The 26,458-nt window shown below is 36.8% G+C and overlaps 1 protein-coding gene across 1 annotated transcript in view; it reads right to left on the bottom strand.

Annotated features, from left to right (window-relative positions):
- CFAP47 (cilia and flagella associated protein 47) overlaps window positions 1–26,458 on the bottom strand; it is a 503,782-nt gene that overhangs the window by 353,180 nt on the left and 124,144 nt on the right. Inside the window, 1 exon segment of the mRNA XM_065900147.1 lies at window positions 8,134–8,275. Within this exon segment, the coding sequence (XP_065756219.1) occupies window positions 8,134–8,275 (142 nt within the window).

Genomic DNA, 26,458 nt, shown 5'->3' with positions numbered 1-26,458 from the left:
CCAATCCCCTATTGCTGGACATTTAGGTTACTCCCAGTATTTCACCATCATTGGTAATGCTCTAATGAACATCTTTATGTATTCCTTTGTTTTCTTAGGATAAATTCCTAAGGAATGTTCTTAACAGAGAAAACTGATATTTGGGGGTTGTATCTATAATATACATTTCACTGGTTTAAGTTATAGTTTGCTTATTTAAAATATACCTTCAATTCCTCTAGTGCTTTTACTTTGCACAGTGCTTTCCGCTTTGCCAAGTATGCAAGGAAGCTACCAATTGTCCATTTTTTTACTGATAAGAAAACTGGTTAATTGAGTTTTGAATGTGAACCAGCCTTGCATACATGAGATACCCCTATACCTCTTTCCCCTTCCCACTGGTAACCACTAGTTTGTTCTCTATATATGCAAGTCTGTTCCTGTTTTGTTATATATTGGGTTGGCCAAAGAGTTCATTTGGGTTTTCCCATAAGATGTTATGGGAAAACCCAAATGAACTCTTTGGCCAACCCAATATATTCATTTATTCTTTATATTCCACATACAAGTGAAAACAGAGTATTTGTCTTTATCTGCAAGGACCTTTTTAATAACAAAATAATCCTAATTCCTCCCTACCTTCCTTAACGTACTTATAGCATAATTGTTTGATTACTGTCATTGTTTCATTATTGTCATTAATTTCACTTACATATAAGTATACATAAACATATATAAAAATAAATACCGTTTCATTATTATGTTGAATAAACTTAAACGTCAGATCAAGAATATGAAAAATAAAAAAATCTTATTTTACCTTTATTTATTTTGTCTCCAGTGCTCTTTTCTTTATATAGACCTAAGTTTCTCACCTATAACATTTTTCTTCTCGCTAAAGAACTTCTTTTACTATTTCTTTCAAGGCAGGTCTATTGGCAACAAATCCCCTCAATTTTTGTTTTTCTGAAAAAGTCTTTATTTCTCCTTCACTTTTGAAGGATAATTTCTCAAGGTACAGGATTCTAGATTGGTGTTTTTTTGTCTCTCAACACTTTATTTCCCTCCATTCTCTTCTTGCTTGCATAGTTTGTGAGAAGAAGTCACATATAATTCTTATCTTTGCTCCTCAATATAGTATGGTGTTTTTTCCTCTGAATTACTTCAGGATTTTTTAAAATTAATTTTTATTAGAGTATAGTTGCTTTACAATGTTGTGTTAGTTTCTGCTGTACAGCTAAGTGAATCAGTTATACATATACATATATCCACTCTTTTAGATTCCCTTTCCATCTAGGTCACCACAGAGCACTGAGTAGAATTCCCTGTGCTATACGGTAGGTTCTCATTAGTTATCTATTTTATACACAGTAGTGTATATATGTCAATTCCAATCTCCCAATTCATCCCAACACCCTTCCACCCTTGATAACTATAAGTCTGTTTTCTACATCTGTGACTCTATTTCTGCTTTGCAAATAAGTTCATGTGTACCATTTTTCTAGATTCCACATAAATATTATATGGTATTTGTCCTTCTCTTTCTTACTTCACTTCGTACGACAATCTTTAGATCTACCCATGTTGCTGCAAATGGCATTAATTCATTCCTTTTTATGGCTGAGTAATATTCCATTGTATATATGTACCACATCTTCTTTATATATTCCTCTGTCAATGGATATTTAGGTTGTTTCCCATGTCCCGGCTACTGTAAATAGTGCCACAATGAACATCAGGGTGCATGCATTCTCAGGATTTTTTAATCTTTGATTTTTTTGCAGTTTGAAAGTGATATGCCTAGGTGTAGTTTTTGCCATTCATCCTGTGTGGTATTCTCTGAGCTTACTGGATCCGTGGTTTGGTGTCTGACTTCAATTTGGACGAAATTCCAGTCATTATGTTTCAAATATTTCTTGTTACTTTCTTTTTCTTCTCCCTCTGGTCTTTCCAGTATACATATATTACATACTTTGTAGTTGTCCCACAGTATGTAGATCGTCTGTTTTTTCTGTTTTTTTTTCTTCAGTCTTTTCTATCCTTGCTTTTCTTTGGAGATATCTATTGAGATATCCTCAAGCTCATAGATTCTTTCCTCAGCCATGTCCCGTCTACTAATACTCCTATCAATGACTCTTCATTTCTGTTCCAGTGTTTTTTGATCTATAACACTTCTGGATCTTTCTTAGAATTTTCATCTCTCTGCTTATATTGCCCAACTGTTCTTGCATGCTGCTTACTTTATCCATTAGAGTCCTAAGCATATTAATCATAGTTTCTTTAAATTCCCAATGTGATCATTCCAACACCTCTGCCATATCAGCATCTGGTTTTCAATGCTAGTTCTATCTCTTCAAACTGTGTTTTTCACCTTTTAGTATGTCTTGTACTTTTTTCTTGATTCTTAGACATGATGTACTGGGTAAAAGGAACTGCTGAAAACAGACCTTTAGTAATGTGGTAGTAAGTTGTGGGGAGAGGGGAAACATTCTATAATGCTATGATTAGATCTCAGTCTTTAGGTGAGCCTGTGTCTCTAGACTTTAGCACATGAACTTTACATGTGCTTCTCAATCTGTGCCCCACCACCACCAATCTGGGACTAAATGGCTAGAGTGGGCTGAGTTGGGTATTTCTCTTCTCCCACATAGAAGGTTACAGGACGCTGGAGCTGGATATTTCCCTTCCCTGAGATCAGTGAGGTTCTGATAAAACCCTAGCAGGACCTGGTCAAATAGTTTCTCCTGAGGGCAGACCCTGTTAAGCAGAACAGAATGCTCTGGCATATTTCAAAATTATTCCTTTTCCTAACCCCTGTCAGAAACATGAGGGGATCTTTCTCCTATATTCACTGAGAGAATCAAGTCAAGCTCCTGGAGGTAAAATTCACAAAACTATCAGAGCCCCTAATGACTGGGGCTCCATGGAGATTTTCTCTCAGACTTGTTCATGCTGAACCTCCAGCAATTCATCAATTACAATACAGGTTTCCTTCCTCAGGCATTGATTCCTGAAGTAACTTCCATTCCAGCAAGTTGTGATTCTCTGTATTTGCCCATGACTCTTTCCATTTTCAGGAGCATGAATCTGCCCTGTGACCTCACTTCTCTTATAGATTTAAAAAGATTTGTTGATTTTTCAGTTTGTTTAGCTTTTGTACTTGTTGTAAGGATGGAGCAGTAACTTTCAAGCCTCTTACACAGTGAACCAGAAACCAGAATTGAAAATCTATACTTTTTGAAACTTACCTTGGAGACGTTTGTAATCCTTAATGAAAACTCAAGAATCTTACAAGTTTATGGGAATGTAAGTCCCTGGAAAGAAACCAATTTCTGATGCAAAAACTCATGTATCTTACAAGTGCTTTTATTATACCAGTGGAATTAATAGATGCTTTGGCAGGAAGTTAGGACATGTGGAATAGGAGAAATGTGTAGATAGTGTTCATCATTGTGTCACCCCCAACTCTTGTCATGAGAAATCCTAGGAAAAGACAATATTATGGCACACTACAAGAAATAGCACATCTAAGATGTTCTGCCTATTTGCAAACTGGCAACTGGGGATAATCACTGAAATAATAGATTGGTTATATCTTTACAAACAAAGCACTGTTTTGCCATATTATGACACCATTAAGATATCTCTATTTCATTTATATAAAGCTACATTCTACCCAACACGTTATTAGAGAAACAGTTTCTGGAGAAACTGTTTCTCAAGATTAAAGTCTCACATACTAATATTTTGGTTCCCCCCCAAAGTAAAACATTCATTGGCGTCCAGATTGTCAGGAAATGATGTAACAGTTGATGCTGAAGTCAGCATTGTGAGACTCACTAAGAAACATAATAGGAAAGAATCAACAGACATTTAAGGAACTCCTCAACATGAGGGAGACAGAAATAAAGGAAAAATGATTCAGCAAAAATTGAGACAATGTAGTCAACAGAAGTTCAAATAATTTATAACATACAGATAAAAAGTGTTGCTTTCATTTAAAAAAAAGTCTATAAGTAAAGAAATAGAAAAAAGTTCAAAAATCTTGTCAGTTTGAAATCACCAAGATAACTTTTTAAGACATAAAATAGTCAAGTCAGAAAAAGATATCCTGGGAAATAAAATGAAAAGATGAGAAAAAGGATTATAAGGGAGAATATGTAAGATAATTAAAATATATAATATAATCAAAGAGGTACAAAATCTAAACAATATGAGTCAGAGAAAGAAATAAGAAAATAATGGGAAGGAGTTTTTCAAGGAAACAATTTAGGAAAACTTTATAGAACTGAAGGACATAAGCTTCTAGAGTGAAAAGCTCCACAAGAACTTAGGACAGCGGTAAAGATAAAAGCTTCACACCAAAGTCTTCAATGGGAAATAATGGAGTACAGGGATAAAAAAGTTTCTAAAACCTTCTAAAGGGAAAACAGAGGGTAATATATGATGGATGGGAAAGAAGAATGGCATCAGACTTCTAAATGCAACAATGGGAGTTAGAAGATAACGATAGCACCTTCAAATTTTTGAGGGAAAATTATTTTGAATCTAGAATTCCACACTCAACTATCATTCAAGTGTGGGAGGAAAAACAAAGATACTTTCAGACATGGATTTTCTAAAAAGGTAACTCCCTTGCACCCTTTCTTTGGAAGCTCCTGGAAGATGTAATCTATCAGTACAATGAAGTAAACCAAGAAATAGGAAGGTGGGAAATTGAAGAAACAGGATATTCAAGGTAAAAAAGAGTCAAAAGGAATCCCCACAAGTAGAATGAAGGGAAGTCTCCAACTCTGCCACAGGGTAAGAAAGCAGCTAGCCCATGTTGGAACAGGAAGTTGATGTGCTCCAGGAGGGCTGCTTGAAGAGAATAAGAAGACATATTATCTGACAGACCAGACTATGTGGAATACTGTCCTGACAAGCATATTATAGAGCTTTATAGCATGGGAGGATTTAGTCAAATACCTAAGGACAATTAAGCAATTATTAACTCCAGAAAAAAAAAAGTTGAAATAAAGGAAATAAAATAACTATGCATGATACATTACTTGGCTAAACAATGTACAATCCATCATCATAATAATTAAATCTGATAAAAAGTTTAATTGAAATTAAAGGTATAATTATATTAGGAAACTGGATAAGAGGAGTTAGAGTTTCCAGTGAGTCAAGTTGCCTATCATCAAATAAGTGTTTTCATTAGATAATTAACGAGGAAAATCACTGCCTCTAGGGTGCAGGATAAGCCTCAAGGAGGAGACAGATAATGGATTGCAATTCTGGATTAGCACTATTTTAATTCAAAAATGAACGCATGTAATTTGGGAGTAAAGAGATAACAGCAGGCTTGTGAGCTCCTACTTAGGTATCATCATCCTACCGAAGTGATGGCTGAGAGAGTAACGGATTTGATCATACCTCCTTGTAAATATAAAAATGGTATTGACCAGTGGCCTTATTCAAAGAAGAAACTTGACATGCATTATCTGTCCAAATAGCCAATTAAAAATATCTGGGATTTATGGGGCATTGCTCGTAGGAGAATGGGTATTTATCACATAGGCATTATTTGTATAACTATGAAGATTAAAAAACAACGCAGAGCTCCAAACAAAAACGGCATCCTTTGAGAACAAGGTTTCTACAAATATCATTCAAAAGTCATCTGTTAATTCAAAACCAAAGGCATCCTACGGTGGGATCAAAGGACAAGTTGGAAGATGCCAAGTTCTACAGGAAGAAATATTACATCTTTGTCTCATTTTACTTGTATCATTTGAGTCATTAGCAAACTTTGGTGTTGATAAGTTATATGATATAATTAAGTCTGCTTTGACGTTTCAACTGTTGGTGTAAATACAATAATATTTTTATAAATTAAGTAAGTATAAAAATTATTGAATAAATTTTAAACCATTAAAAATAGGGGAAAACACGAGAATTACATATTTACCAATCCTGTAGATGGGGAAGACGATCTAATCTTTAAAGCAATGTTGGAAATCACAGAGGAATGACAGATTTCACCATAAAATTATTTAAAAGATCTATTGAAAAATGAATAAAACTAAAGGCAAACAACAAATCTTAGAAAACATTCACAGTAAACATGAAAAAAAAAATATTATCAATAAAGAGGTCACTGACATCTATTGGATAAATACAAAACCTCAGTGATAAAGGCAAGGTTCATGAACAGATAATTTATATAACATATATATAATTAACAGCAAAGATACAAAATGTTAATTCTCATGAGCAATCAAAGAAATGAAAATTGAAGTGAAGAACTTTTAATCACAAAGAAAGAGATCCAATTTCTTTCATTCAATGCTGGTTAGAGGTGACACTGGAGGAGGGGTGAAATGACACTGACACACCTCTTTACAAAAGCCCTTTTGCAAATATGTACTGATACATACTTTAGAAGAAATGCAGGCAATTCAGAGACTCTCACCTTCAAAAAAATCTAAATAGGGAAAAAGTATTATACACAAAAATGTTCACTACTACAGTATTTACTTTAACAAGAAAATAAAAGAAGGAAACAACATATGCTTGTGATTATGTTTAAGTAATCTATTAGAGTGTCTTACTGGATGAAATACTCTACAATAGTTTTCAGTGTTAATTTATATAATTAATAAGAGTCTATAGCATCCAAGTAAAAGTTTCTATTGAGTGATCAGATTTCAACTTAACATAGGCAGTAAGATCCCAAGTATGTTATAAATAAGCTAATAAAAGCAAAATAGAGAATAAGAGTAAGACACCAAAATATTAGTAAGAGTATGCTCTAAATATTCACATTCCAGATGATGTTTTCTGTATTTCTACACTTTCCAATTTTCCTTAATGATGATACATTAATTTTTTAAAAATCTGTGAATTTTATTTTCTTTTTCATTAAAATAACTTACCTAATTCAGAAAAATTACACAATAATTATTTTCTTTCCCTAAAAAGGTATCTTAAAACAAGGGAGAAATGTTTAACTTCATGGAGCCTCTCCACCAGTAGTGAAAATTCTAATTCTGTATTTTAAATGGGAGTGAAATAAATCTCTATACTATATATGCTACTTTAATGAGGCTTCTCTTACTAGGTGCCAAGTACAATTATTAAGTGATCACTATTTTATTATTAAAGACAATTAATGTCAGAACCATAAAAACATAGTATAATATAAACTAGACTTAACTTTTCAAGAAAAATACTTAAGCACATATAATACTATGCAAAGCCAAAGCCAGTCAAAAGTATGGTTTACAGAGGGCATCAGTTTTATACTTGAACTCTTGGAGAAAATGAATAAATATTCAATAAATAATTCAAAATTTTAATATACTTATCCTTCTTTACTTGTACTTAGTTCTTTAGTAACCCATCCCTTTGGGGTGAAAAACATTTCCTTAAATAAAATTTTCATCATTTTATAACCAATGTATTTTATTTTAATAATTTCTATTTTGATTTAATCATTTAAATTGCCCACACAATAAACAAAGTACTAACCTGACCTTTGTTTTTTATTATATCTTGTTTTTCAAAAAATACTTATTTATTTATTTGGCTGCACGGGGTCTTAGCTGAGGCATGCGGGATCTAGTTCCCTGACCAGGGATCAAACCTGGGCCCCCTGTATTGGGAGCACAGAGTCTTAAACCACTGGACCACCAGGCAAGTCCCTATATCCTTTTTTTTTTTTTTTTTTTTCTGTGCCACGCGGGCCTCTCACTGTTGTGGCCTCTCTCACTGTTGTGGCCTCTCCCGTTGCGGAGCACAGGCTCTGGACGCGCAGGCTCAGCAGCCATGGCTCACAGACCCAGCCGCTCCGCGGCACGTGGGATCCTCCCAGACTGGGGCAGGAACCCGTGTCCCCTGCATCGGCAGGCGGACTCCCAACCACTGCGCCACCAGGGAAACCCTATCCTATTTTTTTAAGCAAAGGTAAATCATGTGAGATTATATCCAGGCTATTTATTAAAATTCAATCTCACAGACTCACAAACACACAAGAATCGTATCGTAAATTTACTAACATTTCTATTTTTAAAAAATAAATATCATGCTCTAATTTTGTAAACTTCTAGCTCCTTAAGCATAAATATTTGGTTTATGCACATCAATTGAATGTTTCATATTACATACCAGTAGCTTGAACGTAACATGGTCGAATAAGTGGTGCTGTTTTTGGAATCATAGGAGAGTCTGACAAACAACACTGAGTGTAAAGTTCTGAAGCTGCGAAGAAATTAATTCGAACTTGAATGCTAAAGTCATAAGTTGCCACCTGACAGACAAAAAATACATTATAAATGTGACTATTTTTGCTATAAAAATTGTGATTTAAAAAAATTCAAGTACAGTTGGCATACATTATGTTAGTTTCAGTTGTGCTACACAGTGATTTGACATTTGCATATATTATGAGATGAACACCATGATAAGTCTAGTAATCAACTGTCCCCATACAAAGTTATTACAACGTTATTGACCATTTTCTCCTTATGCTGTATATTACACCCCTGTGGCTTATTTATTTTATAACTGGAGGTTTGTATCTCTTTATTCCCTTCACCTATTTCAACCAATACTATTTTTTATTGTATATATTTAAAGTTTACAACTTGATGATTTGATTTACATATACATAATGAAATAACACAATCAAGCTAATTAACATATCCATCACCTCACATAGTTACCTTGTTGTGTGTGTGAGAGAGACAGAGTTAGCAAATTTCAAGTATAAAGTACAATATTGTTACCAGACGTAACATATGACCCAGCAATCTCACTTCTGGATGTTCACTTAAAGGAACTGAAATCAGGATCTCAAAGAGATACCTGCACTCCTGTGTTCACTGCAGCATTATTCACAATAGTCAAGATATGGAAGGAAACAACCTACATATTCATGAATGGATAACAAAATAAATGTGGTATACACATACAACGAAATATTTTTCAGTTTTAAAAATAGAAGGAAATCCTGCCATTTGCAACAACGTGGATGGACCTGTGGGACATTATACTAAATGAAATAAACCAGACACAGAAACACAAATAATGTATGGTCTAACTTACATGTAGAATCTAAAACAGTCAAACTCATAGAAGCAGAGAGTAGAACGGTGGTTGCCAGGGACTGGGGGGAAGGGAGATATGGGGAGATGTTGGTCAAAGGGTGCAAAGTTTCAGTTATGCAAGATGAATAAGTTCTGGAGATCTGACGAGATACTATGGATTTAGCAAAACAGCAGTTAAAAAGAAAAAGACAGTTTCAAAAAGAAAATTATCATATGACATTGAAAGAACATTTTTTTTTCAAAATAAGACGGCTTATTTTTCATTAGTCCAAAAATAATTCTTAAAAATAAAAAATAAAAATATTAAAAATAATTGCTATTAATTCAAAATGGACCAGAGACCTAAATATAAAACCTAAAACTATAAACCTTGTAGAAGAAAATGTAGGAGAAAAATCTTTCTTAAGTGTAATACAAAAATAATCATCTATAAAAAAATAAATTGTACTTTATCAAATTTTAAATTTATTTATTTATTTTTGGCAGCGTTAGGTCTTCACTGCTTTGCACGGGCTTTCTCTAGTTGCGGCGAGCGGGGGCTACTCTTCGCGGCGGTGCACGGACTTCTCATTGCAGTGGCTTCTCTTGTGGAGGACGGGGTCTAAGTGCATGGGCCTCAGAACCTGCGGCGTGTGGGCTCAGTAGTTGTGGGTTGCAGGCTCTAAAGCGCAGGCTCAGTAGTTGTGGCACACGGGATTAGTTTAGCCACTGGCACATGGGATCTTCCCGGACCAGGGCTCAAACCCGTGTCCCCTGCATTGGCAGGTGGATTCTTAACCACTGCACCACCAGGGAAGCCTCTCTCAAACTTTAAATATCTGTTCTGTTAATGATAATGTTAAAAAATAAAATTACAAGCCAAAAACATATTTCTCACCAAAAAATCCATCTTGCATCCAAAATATATAAAGAACATACAAAGATTAATAAAAAACAAAGTACCCAATGAAAAACTATGTATTGAAAAGACAATTCAGAAAAGAAAATGTACATATGACATATTACCACATAATTAGGTGTTTACCATCATCAGATATTAGGGAAATGCAATTTGAAATCACAGAAGATAACACTTCATACCTATCAAAATACTTAAATAAAAAATGATATTACCAAGTGCTGATAAAGATGTAAGCACCTAATATATTTATGAATTGCTGATAGGAATGCAAAATTTTATAGTCATTTTGGAAAAGTTTTCTAGTTTCTTAGAAAATTAAATACATACTTAACCTAAGGCCCAGAACTCCCAACCCTAGGTGTTTACCAAAGAGCAGTGAAAACTTATTCATACACAAACCTGCATGCAAATGTTTTTAGTGGCCTTATTCATAATCGTGAAAACCTGAAAACAAGTCAAATTCCCTCCAAATAGTGAACGGATAACAAACTTTGGTAAATGCATCCAACAGCTTTCTAAGATAAAATGGAATGAACTACTGTTACACAGAATAATATGGATGAATTTCAAATGTAGTATTCTAAGTGACAGAAGCCAGACTGATAAGGCAACCTATCTTATGATTTCATTCATATCATATACAAGTGAAAAGGCAAAATTATACAAACAAAATGAGATCAGTGTTTGCCCTGAACTGAAGGTGGGGGAGAAGGTGACTACAAATAAGGACAAGAAAAATTTAGGAGAGGTGATTTTCTATGAAATATCCAGAATAGATAAATCCATAGAGACTGAATGCAGATTGGTGGCTGCCAGTGGCTGGTGGGAAGAGGGCTGGGAAGAAACTGCTTAATGGGTAAAGGGTTTTACTTTGGAGTGACGGAAATGTTTTGAAATGAGATAGATGGGGTGGTTATACCATATTGTGAAGGCACTAAATTGTTTACTTCCAAATGGTTAATTTTATGTTATAGAAATTGACACTCAAATTATTTTTTAAAAAATAAATGAAGGACAAATCAATCAGAGGTTTCCAGGAATTCCCCAGATATCTACCATGTGATGATCTCAAGATTCTACAGAAATAAAAAATATGTTTTAAATAAAATGAAGAGCTAAATAATAAAAAGCATATAGTTACAGCTTGCCATGCATATTACCCTACTAGGCAAACTCTTGGGCTTTTTTTTTTTTTTTTCAGTATTAGCTGGCTGCTATGGTCTGAAAATATCCCCCCAAAATTCATATGTTGAAATCCTAACCCCCAAAGATGATACAATTAGGAGGTGGGGCTTTGGGAAGTGCTTAAGCCATGAGGATGGAGTCCTCATGACTGGGATTAGAGTCTTATAACTATAATTAGTGCCTTGTAAAAGAGACCCCAGAGAGATTCCTGGCCCCTTCCATCCTGTGAGGACACATCAAGAAGTCCGCGACTCAGAAGCGGCCCTAACCCCACCAATTCTGGTGCCATGATCCTAGACATCCAGCATTCAGAACTGTGAGAAATAAATTTCTGTTACTTATAAACCACCCAGCCTGTGGTATATTGTTATAGCAGCCTGAACAGACTAAGACAATGGCCATGTCACTGCCAATTTCATCTCCCGTCATAGAATCTTTTGCAAATAATCTGTTCCCATAACAGAATTATAGAAGCATAAAAATACTGTAACATGTTTTGTTTTCATGGATGTTTCATTTATCTTGACAAATCAGAGCAAGCAACTCATTCCCATGATAATCTATTTCTGCGGTGATACCAGCACACAGGTGTCAAGGAGTAAATTGAAAAAAGATATAGTTCACGTCCAAATACTACCCTTTTATATCTTTCTCAAAACAAAACAAAACTTTGTTTGATCTTATTTCTCCTGGAATTTCTCATTGTTAGTCATCAACAACCAGTTATATTTTGTCTCATTTCTATTTTTCCTCTTCTGGTTTGTTTTTTTCATTTTTTACTTGTTATATTAATAGAAATCAATACTTTCACACAGAGGGGACCTTGAAGATGGCGGAAGAGTAAGACGCGGAGATCGCCTTCCTCCCCACGGATACACCAGAAATACATACACATGTGGAACAACTCCTACAGAACTCCTACTGAAGGCTGGCAGAAGACCTCAGACCTCCCAAAAGGCAAGAAACTCCCCACCTACCTGGGTAGGGCAAAAGAAAAAAAGAAAAAACAGAGACAAAAGAATAAGGACGGCACCTGCACCAGTGGGAGGGAGCTGGGAAGGAGGAAAAGTTTCCACACACTAGGAAGCCCCTCCGCGGGCGGAGACTGCGGGAGGCGGAGGGGGGAGTTTCGGGACCGCGGAGTAGTGCACAGCGACGGGTGCGGAGGGCAAAGCGGGGAGATTCCTGCACAGACGATCGGTGCCGACCAGCACTCACCAACCCGAGAGGCTTGTCTGCTCACCCGCCGGGGCGGGCGGGGCTGCGAGCTGAGGCTCGGGTTTTGGTTTTGGACGGAGCTCAGGGAGAGGACTGGGGTTGGCGGCTTGAACATAGCCTGAAGGGGTTAGTGCACCACGACTAGCTGGGAGGGAGTTCGGGGAAAAGCCTGCACCTGCCGAAGAGGCAAGAGACTTTTTCTTCCCTCTTTGTTTCCTGGTGCGCGAGGAGAGGGGATTAAGAGCGCTGCTTACAGGATCTCCAGAGACGGGCGCGAGCCGCGGCTAAAAGCGCGAACCCCAGAGACGGGCGCGAGCCGCGGCTGAGGGCGCGAGCCCCCGAGACGGGCGCGAGCCGCGGCTGAAACCGCGGACCCCAGAGACGGGCGGGAGACGCTAAAGCTGCTGCTGCCGCCACCGAGGGGCCTGTGTGCGAGCACAGGTCACTCTCCACACCCCTCTTCCGCGGAGCCTGTGCAGCCCGCCACTGCCAGGTTCCCGGGATCCAGCGACAACTTCCCCGGGACAACGCACGGCGGGCCTCAGGCTGGTGCAACGTCACGCCGCCTCTGCCGCCGCAGGCCCGCCCCGCACACAGTGCCCCTCCTTCCCCCATCCCCCAACCCCCGGCCTGAGTGAGCCGGAGCCCCCGAATCAGCGGCTCCTTTAACTACGTCCTGTCTGAGCGAAAAAACAGACGCCCTCCAGCGACCTACACGCAGAGGCGGGGCCAAATCCAAAGCTGAGCTCCTGTGAGCTCTGAGAACAAAGAAGAGAAAGGGAAATCTCTCCCAGCAGCCACAGAAGCAGCGGATTAAAGCTCCACAATCAACTTGATATACCCTGCATCTGTGGAATACCTGAATAGACAAGGAATGATCCCAAATTGAAGAGGTGGAATTTAGGAGCGAGATCTATGATTTTTTTTCCCTCTTCCTCTTTTTGTGAATGTGTACGTGTATGCTTCTGTGTGAGATCTTGTCTGTATACTCTTGCTTCCACCATTTGTCCTAGGGCTCTATCCGTCCATGATTTTTTTTAAAAAATTCTTTTTCTTAATAATTAATTGTAATAACTTTATTATACTTTACCTTCGTTCTTTCTTTCTTTCCTTCCTTCCTTCCCTCCTTTAGACAACGAATCACCCCAAATTGAGGAGGTGGTCTCTGAGAGCAAGATTTATGATTTTTCCCCCTTTACCTCTTTTTGTGAACGTGTATGTGTATGCTTCTGTGTAAGATTTTCTCTGTATAGCTTTGCTTCCAACATTTGTCCTAAGGTTCTATCCGTCCCTTTTTTTTTTTTCCCTAAATATTTTTTTAATTCAATAACTATATTATACTTTATTTTATTTTTACTGTAACTTCGTTCTTTCTGTCTTTTTTCCTTCTTTCCCTCCTTCCTTCCTTCCTCCCTCCCTCCCTCCCTCCTTTCTTTCCTTCTTTGCTTCTTTCTTCCTTCCTTCCTTGCCTCCTTTCCTTCTTTCTTTACTCATACTTCTACTAATTCTCTCTACTTTTTATCCCTTTTATTCTGAGCTGTGTGGATGAAAGGCTCTTGGTGCTCGAGCCAGGAGTCAGGGCTCTGCCTCTGAGGTAGGAGAGCCAACTTCAGGACACTGGTCAACAAGAGACCTCCCAGCTCCACATAATATTAAACGGTGGAAATCTCCAAGAGACCTCCATCTTAACACCAGCACCCAGCTTCACTCAACGACCAGCAAGCCACAGTGCTGGAAAACCTATGCCAAACAACTAGCAAAACAGGAACACAACCCCACCCATTACCAGAGAGGCTGCCTAAAATCATAATAAGGCCACAGACACCCCAAAACACACCACCAGACGTGAACCTGCCCACTAGAGAGACAACATCCAGCCTCATCCAACACAACACAGGCACTAGTCCCCTCCACCAGGAAGCCTACACAACCCACTGAAACAACCTTAGCCACTGGAGACAGACATCAAAAACAACGGGAACTACGAAAGTGCAGCCTGCAAAAAGGAGACCCCAAACACAGTAAGATAAGCAAAATGAGAAGACAGAAAAACACACAGCAGATGAAGGAGCAAGATAAAAACCCACCAGACCTAACAAATGAAGAGGAAATAGGCAATCTACCTGAAAAAGAATTCAGAATAATGATAGTAAGGATGATCCGAAATCTTGGAAGTAGAATGGACAAAATGCAAGAAACAGTTAACAAGGACCTACAAGAACTGAAGATGAAACGAGCAACGATGAACAACGGAATAAATGAAATTAAAAGCACTCTAGATAGGATCAATAGCAGAATAACTGAGGCAGAAGAACGGATAAGTGACCTGGAAGATAAAGTAGTGGAAATAACTACTGCAGAGCAGAATAAAGAAAAAAGAATGAAAAGAACTGAGGACAGTCTCAGAGACCTCTGGGACAACATGAAACGCACCAACATTCGAATTATAGGGGTTCCAGAAGAAGAAGAAAGAAAGAAAGGGACTGAGAAAATATTTGAAGAGATTATAGTTGAAAACTTCCCTAATATGGGAAAGGAAATAGTTAATCAAGTCCAGGAAGCACAGAGAGTCCCATACAGGATAAATACAAGGAGAAACACGCCAAGACACATATTAATCAAACTGTCAAAAATTAAATACAAAGAAAGCATATTAAAAGCAGCAAGGGAGGGCTTCCCTGGTGGCGCAGTGGTTGAGAGTCTGCCTGCCGATGCAGGGGACGCGGGTTCGTGCCCCGGTCCGGGGGGATCCCATATGCCGCGGAGCGGCTGGGCCCGTGAGCCATGGCCGCTGGGCCTGCGCGTCCGGAGCCTGTGCTCCGCAACGGGAGAGGCCACAACAGTGAGAGGCCCGCGTACTGCAAAAAAAAAAAAAAAAAAAAAAAAAGCAGCAAGGGAAAAACAACAAATAACACACAAGGGAATCCCCATAAGGTTAACAGCTGATCTCTCAGCAGAAACCCTACAAGCCAGAAGGGAGTGGCAGGACATACTGAAAGTGATGAAGGAGAAAAGCCTGCAACCAAGACTACTCTACCCAGCAAGGATCTCATTCACATTTGATGGAGAAATTAAAACCTTCACAGACAAGCAAAAGCTGAGAGAGTTCAGCACCACCAAACCAGCTTTACAACAAATGCTAAAGGAACTTCTCTAGACAAGAAACACAAGAGAAGGAAACGACCTATAGTAGCAAACCCAAAACAATATAGAAAATGGGAATAGGAACATACATATTGATAATTACCTTAAATGTAAATGGACTAAATGCTCCCACCAAAAGACACAGATTGGCTGACTGGATACAAAAACAAGACCCTTATATATGCTGTCTACAAGAGACCCACTTCAGACCTAGAGACACATACAGACTGAAAGTAAGGGGATGGAAAAATATATTCCATGCAAATGGAAACCAAAAGAAAGCTGGAGTAGCAATTCTCATATCAGACAAAATAGACTTTAAAATAAGGACTATTAAAAGGGACAAAGAAGGACACTACATAATGATCAAGGGATCGATCCAAGAAGAAGATATAACAATTGTAAATATTTATGCACCCAACATAGGAGCACCTCAATACATAAGGCAAATACTAACAACCATAAAAGGGGAGATCGACAGTAACACATTCATAGTAGGGGACTTTAACACCCCACTTTCACCCATGGACAGATCATCCAAAATGAAAATAAATAAGGAAACACAAGCTTTAAATGATACATTAAACAAGATGGACTTAATTGATATTTATAGGACACTCCATCCAAAAACAACAGAATACACATTTTTCTCAAGTGCTCATGGAACATTCTCCAGGATAGATCATATCTTGGGTCACAAATCAAGCCTTGGTAAATTTAAAAAAACTGAAATTGTATCAAGTATCTTTTCTGACCACAACACCAAGAGACTAGGTATCAATTACAGGAAAAGATCTGTAAAAAATACAAACACATGGAGGCTAACCAATACACTACTTAATAATGAAGTGATCACTGAAGAAATCAAAGAGGAAATAAAATAATACCTAGAAACAAATGACAATGGAGACACGACGACCCAAAACCTATGGGATGCAGCAAAAGCAGTTCTAAGCGGGAAGTTTATAGCAATACAAGCCCACCTTAAGAAGCAGGAAACATCTCGAATAAACAACCTAACATTGCACCTCAAGCAATTAGAGAAAGAAGAACAAAAAAACCCCAAAGCTAGCAGAAGGAAAGAAATCATAAAAATCAGATCAGAAATAAATGAAAAAGAAATGAAGGAAACGATAGCAAAGATCAATAAAACTAAAAGCTGGTTCTTTGAGAAGATAAACAAAATAGATAAACCACTAGCCAGACTCATCAAGAAAAAAAGGGAGAAGACTCAAATCAATAGAATTAGAAATGAAAAAGGAGAAGTAACAACTGACACTGCAGAAATAAAAAAAATCATGAGAGATTACTACAAGCAACTCTGCCAATAAAATGGACAATCTGGAAGAAATGGACAAATTCTTAGAAATGCACAACCTGCCAAGACTGAATCAGGAAGAAATAGAAAATATGAACAGACCAATCACAAGCACTGAAATTGAAACTGTGATTAAAAACCTTCCAACAAACAAAAGCCCAGGACCAGATGGCTTCACAGGTGAATTCTATCAAACGTTTAGAGAAGAGCTAACACCTATCCTTCTCGAACTCTTCCAAAATATAGCAGAGGGAGGAACACTCACAAATTCATTCTACGAGGCCACCATCACCTTGATACCAAAACCAGACAAGGATGTCACAAAGAAAGAAAACTACAGGCCAATATCACTGATGAACATAGATGCAAAAATCCTCAACAAAATACTAGCAAACAGAATCCAACAGCACATTAAAAGGATCATACACCATGATCAAGTGGGGTTTATTCCAGGAATGCAAGGATTCTTCAATATACGCAAATCTATCAATGTGATAAACCATATTAACAAATTGAAGGAGAAAAACCATATGATCATCTCAATAGATGCAGAGAAAGCTTTCGACAAAATTCAACACCCATTTATGATAAAAACCCTCCAGAAAGTAGGCATAGAGGGAACTTTCCTCAACATAATAAAGGCCATATATGACAAGCCCACAGCAAACATCATCCTCAATGGTGAAAAACTGAAAGCATTTCCACTAAGATCAGGAACAAGACAAGGTTGCCCACTCTCACCACTCTTATTCAACATAGTTTTGGAAGTTTTAGCCACAGCAATCAGAGAAGAAAAGGAAATAAAAGGAATCCAAATCGGAAAAGAAGAAGTAAAGCTGTCACTGTTTGCAGATGACATGATACTATACATAGAGAATCCTAAAGATGCTACCAGAAAACTACTAGAGCTAATCAATGAATTTGGTAAAGTAGCAGGATACAAAATTAATGCACAGAAATCTCTGGCATTCCTATATACTAATGATGAAAAATCTGAAAGTGAAATCAAGAAAACACTCCCATTTACCATTGCAACAAAAAGAATAAAATATCTAGGAATAAACCTACGTAAGGATACGAAAGACCTGTATGCAGAAAATTATAAGACACTGATGAAAGAAATTAAAGATGATACAAATAGATGGAGAGATATACCATGTTCTTGGATGGGAAGAATCAACATTGTGAAAATGAGTCTACTACCCAAAGCAATCTACAGATTCAATGCAATCCCTATCAAACTACCACTGGCATTTTTCACAGAACTAGAACAAAAAAATTCGCAATTTGTATGGAAACACAAAAGACCCCGAATAGCCAAAGCAATCTTGAGAACGAAAAAAGGAGCTGGAGGAATCAGGCTCCCTGACTTCAGACTATATTGCAAAGCAACAGTAATCAAGACAGTATGGTACTGGCACAAAAACAGAAAGATAGATCAGTGGAACAGGAAAGAAAGCCCAGAGATAAACCCACGCACATATGGACACCTTATCTTTGATAAAGGAGGCAGGAATGTACAGTGGAGAAAGGACAGCCTCTTCAATAAATGGTGCTGGGAAAACTGGACAGGTACATGTAAAAGTATGAGATTAGATCACTCCCTAACACCATACACAAAAATAAGCTCAAAATGGATTAAAGACCTAAATGTAAGGCCAGAAACTATCAAACTCTTAGAGGAAAACATAGGAAGAACACTCTATGACATAAATCACAGCAAGATCCTTTCTGACCCACCTCCTAGAGTAATGGAAATAAAAACAAAAATAAACAAATGGGACCTAATGAAACTTCAAAGCTTTTGCACAGCAAAGGAAACCATAACCAAGACCAAAAGACAACCCTCAGAATGGGAGAAAACATTTGCAAATGAAGCAACTGACAAAGGATTAATCTCCAAAATTTACAAGCAGCTCATGCAGCTCAATAACAAAAAAACAAACAACCCCATCCAAAAATGGGCAGAAGACCTAAATAGACATTTCTCCAAAGAAGATATACAGAATGCCAACAAACACATGAAAGAATGCTCAACATCATTAATCATTAGAGAAATGCAAATCAAAACTACAATGAGATATCATCTCACACCAGTCAGAATGGCCATCATCAAAAAATCTAGAAACAATAAATGCTGGAGAGGGTGTGGAGAAAAGGGGACACTCTTGCACTGCTGGTGGGAATGTGAATTGGTTCAGCCACTGTGGAGAACAGTATGGAGGTTCCTTAAAAAACTACAAATAGAATTACCATATGACCCAGCAATCCCACTACTGGGCATATACCCTGAGACAACCAAAATTCAAAAAGAGTCATGTACCAAAATGTTCATTGCAGCTCTACTTACAATAGCCTGGAGATGGAAACAACCTAAGTGCCCATCATCGGATGAATGGATAAAGAAGATGTGGCACATATACACAATGGAATATTACTCAGCCTTAAAAAGAAATGAAATTGAGCTATTTGTAATGAGATGGATAGACCTAGAGTTTGTCATACAGAGTGAAGTAAGTCAGAAAGAAAAAGACAAATACCGTATGCTAACACATATATATGGAATTTAAGGGAAAAAAATGTCATGAAGAACCTAGGGGTAAGATAGGAATAAAGACGCAGACCTACTGGAGAACGGACTTGAGGGTATGGGGAGGGGGAAGGGTGAGTTTTGACAGGGCGAGAGAGAGTCATGGACATATACACACTAACAAACGTAGTAAGGTAGATAGCTGGGGGGAAGCAGACGCAAGGCACAGGGATATTAGCTCGGTGCTTTGTGACAGCCTGGAAGGGTGGGATGGGGAGAGTGGGAGGGAGGGCGACGCAAGAGGGAAGACATATGGGAACATATGTATATGTATAGCTGATTCACTTTGTTATAAAGCAGAAACTAACACACCATTGTAAAGCAATTATACCCCAATAAAGATGTTTAAAAAAAAAATACTTTCACACATATTTTAATAGTATTTATATTATTTTTTAGGTTACTATTGTATTCTTTCCTTTTTTTATATATAATATGAACTCATTTTAAACTCAAGTAATGCTATACACTGACACAGAAGACATGTGAGTGGCCCACAAGGAAAGGAGAGGGTTGAGTGACTTAGTGTAAACAAACAAGTCTAGTCAAGGATGCCAAATACAACTGTAATTGTCCACAAGCAGTTTTGATTATACCCAAACCTGGTGCAACGTAGGAAAGGAAGGGTTACAACTAGAAATAAATCAAGTCCTTTATTGCTGATTTCACACTTTCCTGCTGCATAGGTCAACCAAGAGAGCACCCACTGGCAATTTACATCTACACACACACAAAGACAGATAACTTACAAGTAGCTATAAATATAGTGGAGGACACCTGAAATGCTGGGAAACCAGGTAATCTGCCTCACTGGCACAAATTTAGTGAGCAAAATCTCACAGGGTGTGCTGTCTCTGCAGGGTTCTTTATGTTCTTCTTATTGTCGGATTGAATTACACTTCTATACACTAGGTAAATCTCCCTTTAAACTACCTAGTAAATGTTGAACAATTCAAAATTTTAAGCAATGTGCAGCACTCCAGAAAACTATAAATATATATAATTTATTTTAATTTTATAATCAATTTTAGAACACTAGAAGAGCCACAGTCCAAACATTAAGAAATAGATTTCTAAGCTTTTAACTGTTGAAAGTGTTAAATAGTAAACTGGACTGAAAAATTATCAAATTGCATATGCATCCTCCCCAAAAGTCATGTAACATTTAAATTGGATTATGTATTTTTTCTAATTTTTAGTGACCCTTAAGCTAAATGCTTTTGTGGATAAAGGATGAAATTAAAAACACAGTTCCACTGTATGAAAACATAAAATCACAATATCGACTTAAGACAAGATATAACTTGATCTCAGCAAAATTAAAAACCTATAGATTAAATCACTGCTCAAACTCAGTTATTTTCCTATTGAAGAATGTGTGTATGTGTGTGTGTCTGTCTGCATACCTCTGTACACATGAAAGATGCAGATGCAGGCACTGGATAAGAGAATGATAGACTTCAATGCTTCAAAATAATCTGTCACAAAAGGATTATTTTCTTTTAATTTTGAGGTTTTGTTTTTATCAAAATTATAAGAGTGCATACTTGAGGAAATAAAAATAATCCTACAAAGCTTATTTTGAAAATCAGCATTCCCTTCCCTCCACCAATGTATACTCTCTCTCTCTCTCTCACACACACACACACACACACACACACAAACACACACAAATCCAGATGCAATCATTTTCGACTCTCCTAGTTATTTCTTTTGGATTTACCTCAACACAGCTAAATAACCTACATAGAGTGTCATAAAACAAGCTTCAATAAATTTAAACCTATTTAAATAATACAAAGAATATTCTCTAATTACAATGTAATTATATTAAAAATAAATAACAGAAGGAAATTTGGTAAATTCACAAATATGTGGAAATTAAGTAACATCCTAAATAACCAATAGGTCAAAGAAGAAATTACATGAGAAATTGCAAACTTTGATGAATGGAAAACACAAAATACCAAAACTTTTGGGATATGGGTAAAGCACTGCTTAGAGGGAAATCTATAGCTGTAAAACCTATACAAAAAATTAAGAGGGCTTCCCTGGTGGCACAGTGGTTGAGAGTCCACCTGCCGATGCAGGGGACACGCGTTCGTGCCCCAGTCCGGGAGGATCCCACATGCTGCGGAGCGGCTGGGCCCATGGGCCATGGCCGCTGATCCTGCGCGTCCGGAGCCTGTGCTCCGCAACGGGAGAGGCCACAACAGTGACAGGCCCGTGTACCGCAAAAAAAAAAAAAAAAAAATTAAGAAAAATCTCAAATCAATACCTTCTACCTTAAAAAACAAGAAAAAAGAAAAGTAAATAAACTCAAAGAAAGCAGAAGGAAGTAAATAATAAAGTGAAAATGAACAAAATCAAAAACAGTATAGAAAATCAACCAAAAGCCGAATCTTAAAAATACCAACAAAATGGACAAACCTTTAGATAGTCTAGGATGAAAGGTGAGATAATTTAACAAAATCAGAAATGAAATAGGCAACTTTACTACCTACCTTACTGAAATAAAAATAGTAAGAGAACACCATGAATAACTGTATGCCACTAAATTAGATAACGTAGACAAAATTTCTCAGGAAGAAATAGAAAATTTGATCACCTTTACCCATGAAGTGGGGAGAAGGTGGTCAAAAGGTACAAACTTCCAGTTATAAGATAAATAAGTCCTGGTGATGTAATATACAGCAGGGTGACTCTAGTTAATGATACTATATTGTATACTTGAAAGCTGCTAAGAAAGCACATCTTAAATGTTCTCATCACAAGGAAAAATACTGTAACTATATGTGGTGATGAATGTTAACTAAACTTACTGTGGTAATCATTTCACTATATATATATCTAATCATTATGCTATACACCTAAAACTAATGCATGTTATATGTCAATTATATCTCAATAAAAAAAAGAAACATGGAGGGACTTCCGTGTCAGTCCAGTGGGTAAGACACCGCACTCCCAATACAGGGGGCCTGGGTTTGATCTCTAGTCAGGGAACTAGATCCCGCATGCATGCCACAATTAAGAAGTCCACATGGCGCAACTAAGAGTCCGCATGCCGCAACTAAGAAGCTTGCATGCCGCAACGAAGATCCTGAGGGCCACAACACCTGGCACTGCCTGCCTAAATAAATAAATAAATAAATAAAATTATTAGGAAAAAGAAAGAAAATACTAGTCTCATAATTATAGGTCTCATTAAAAAAAAGAAAGAAAGAAAGAAACATGGAAACTCACCTGGAAGAAGTATAGAGAAAACTATTAAAATATAGATGAAGCTGGGGGGTGGGGGAGTAGGGAATAACTATTGGCCTTAGTTTACTCAAGGGAAGTCAGAGTACTAATTCTAGCAAAACAGAAAGTTCCCAAGAGAGAAAATATAAATACTAAAGGAACATCAGGTCATATCAGAATGAGTAATAGGAAATTAAACCAACATTCATTGGGCTCCATCCAAAGCAGGACATTAGACAGAAGAAACTCATGTGAAATCTATATAAAATCTAAGAGGCAATACTGACAAAGAAAGAATTGAGAAATGAGAAAGAAGAAGAACTCTCCTTTTTTGCAGATGCTATAAATTTTTACTATGAGAAATATATGCAAAACTTGAAAACAGAAAAGGCTACCCATGATTTGACCTGACACAGAAATGCTATTCATGTTTAAGGACTGGGATGACAGATACACTGTATCAAGTAATAAAATCATGCCACTTTCAATGATATAGATTTGGTTTTTTGAGTTGTCTTGTTCAGATGTGTATCTTTTTAATTCAATATAGTATTTCCCAATATTCTACAAAATCCTGACAATTTCTGTCAATTTCTTTTCTTTCTTTCTTTCCATTTTATTATGGGTTATATTTTATTAGTTTCTACAAATACCCTTGTATATGTAATTAAAGGCTTAAGCATATGGTAATTATCCCCCAACCAAACTTAATCCCAGAAGAAACAAACTGTGACTGCAAATTTCCCCCCTATGGATATGCAAAGTGGAACAGAAAAAAAGGGACTATATAAAAATGGTCATTGACATTTTGATGATGGCAACCTTATGAAACTGAAGATTCTGAATGCTAATGACTAGAAGGAAAGTAATAAGCCTCAAAGAAAGGATATGAAAATTTTGTGTCTATAGGCTAAAGAAATATATACTATTCTTCATCATGTTTGGATTCCTAAGATGGCATCATGACAAGCCAGGAGGCTGAGGACATAACATTTATGGTCTAAGCTCTGCAGATCACCAGCAGCTAGCCTTGACAAGTCCCCTGGCCTCACTGTGCACTGGCTTCTACAACTGGAAAAAGGAGAAAAATCTAAGGTCTCAATGCCTGTCTTATTGGATTCATATGGAAATTAAGTGACATTGGATATTAGGGCACTTTACAAACTCTAAGTACTATATAATTATCAACTAAAGGATTGTTATTATAGTTTTAAATATAAAATTTGAATAGATCTAGTAGATTGAATGAGTAATTTAGAAAACATATGACAAAGCAAAGCCTGAGCTCAGATGACTTCAATGATGAAATAGATCACTAATTTAAAGAAGAATTAACACAATTCTTTCAAAAACAGAAGAGGAGAAAACACTTCTCAACTCACTCTAAGAAGTCAGTATTACCCTGATACTAAAACCAGACAAAGACAGTTGAAGAAAACTATAGACCAGTATTCCTTATGAACAGGGATGCAAAACTCCTCAAGAAAACACTAAGAAACTAAATCTAGAAACATATAAAAAGGATTATACTCCATGATCAAGGGAGACTTATCCCAGGAATGTAAGGTTGATTTAACATACAAAAATCAATCAATATAATGTACCACATTAATAGAATGGGCAAAATCATGTAATCATCAAACTGCAAGCAAAAAAATTTTTGACAAAGTGCAACCTTCTTCCATGATCAAAATGCTCAAACTAGGAATAGAAGGCAACTTTCTCAACCTGATAAAGGGAATCAACAAAACATTTTTTAAAATAACACTGCTAACACCATATTTAAAAGCGAAAGACATATGCTTTCCTCCTAAGATGAGGAACAAGACAAAGATCTTTGCTCTTGCTACTTCTATTCAACATTGTACTGAAGATTCTAGAAATCAGGCAGTGAAACAAGTAAAAGGCAACCAAATTGGAAAGGAAGAAATAAAGTGCTCTATTTGCAGATGGCATGTTCTTGTACATAGGAAATTCTAAGGAATCTACTAATAAACCATAAGAACTAATGTATAAGTTCAACGTGGTTGCAGAAAAACTAGATCAATGTTTAAAATCAATTGTTTTTCTACACACTTGAAATGAATAATCTGAAAATAAAATTAAGAGAACAATTCCATTTACAAGAGCATCAAAAATAATTATTTAGAAATAAATTTAATAAGGAAAGAGGAAATTTGTACATTGACAACTACAAAACATTGTTGAAAAAATTAAGAAAGATTTAAATAAATGGAAAAACATCCTATGTTCATGGATTAGAAGACTTAATATTGTTAACATGGCACTACTCCCCAAATTGATCTAAAGATTCTTCATAATCCTTATCAAAATCCCACCCAGACTTTTTGCAGTAATTGACAAGGTCAGCCTAAAATTCATATGGAAATGCATGGGACACAAAGTAGTCAAAAATACTACTGGAGAACAAAATTGGTGGACTCACATTTTCCAATTATAAAAACTACAAAGTTATCATAATCAAGACCTTGTGTTATTGGAATAAGGACAGACATATAGATCAATGGAACATAACTGAATGTCCAGCAATAAACTTTTATATTTATGTTTAATTGATTTTAGACAGGAGTGTGAAGGCAATTTAATGTGGTAAAATAATATTTTCAATAAATGGTCCGGGGACAAATGGACATCACATGCAAAAGAATGAAACTGGACTCATATCACACATACACAAAAAATAATTCAAAATGGATTACAGACCTACATGTAAAAGTTAATACTCTAAATAAAACTCTTAGAAACAAATATAGAAATCTCATGACTTGAGTTAGGTAATAGCTTCCTAGATATGATACCAAAAAGCACAAGTGACAAATGAAAAAGAGATACATGGGACTTTTGTCACATGTCTTTTATATTAGCAGATGATAATACCCAGTGTGAAGACAATGTGAAGAAAATACAGCTTGGTGCCACATTAGGATGTAAGCTTTCTACTATAATCCTAAAGTCAAGAATAATGCAGGAGGGGGCTTCCCTGGTGGCGCAGTGGTTGACAGTCCGCCTGCCGATGCAGGGGACGCGGGTTCGTGCCCCAGTCTAGGAAGATTCCACATGCTGCGGAGCAGCTGGGCCCATGAGCCGTGGCCACTGGGCCTGCGCGTCTGGAGCCTGTGCTCCGCAAAGGGAGAGGCCACAGCAGTGAGAGGCCCGTGTACCGCAAAAAACAAAAAAAAGAAAAAAAAAAAGAATAATGCAGGATACCTAGTAGGTGCCCAATAAACATTTGTTGAATGATGATGATTGATGGAAATATAAACTGATACAAGTTTGGTGGTAACAATGTGGATATATGTACCAATAATTAAAAAGCACATAACCTTTCCTCACCAATTCCAATTCTAAATATCCAAAAGAACCAACAGAACAAGTCCTCAGAAATGAACATGCCAGTTTATTCACTGCCCTTTAATTCACTCATCGAATACTTATTGTCTGACATGTGCCAAAAAATATATTAATGCTACAAATATAATGTTGAACTATATATCATACTGTTTTCTTCCTTTGAATAATAATATGATTGATGACATACAGATATCTGACTAGATTAAGAAACGACATCTATCCTGGGTTAAAACGTGTGTTAAATTAGTATGTGAAAGATATTTCCCAACATGGCCTTAAAGCATATTGCTTCATAGGAAATTAGGAATAAGATAAGCCAAGAAAAATAATTGATCTTGTTCTAGAAATTCTAAACAAGGTAGCATGATAAGAAAAAAGTGGTAAAAATTATCATTATTAAAATGGAAGAGACA

This window comes from Phocoena phocoena, chromosome X, assembly GCF_963924675.1.
Source record: "Phocoena phocoena chromosome X, mPhoPho1.1, whole genome shotgun sequence".
Classification (NCBI taxonomy): domain Eukaryota; kingdom Metazoa; phylum Chordata; class Mammalia; order Artiodactyla; family Phocoenidae; genus Phocoena; species Phocoena phocoena.
This window is presented reverse-complemented; position numbering and strand designations above follow the sequence as displayed.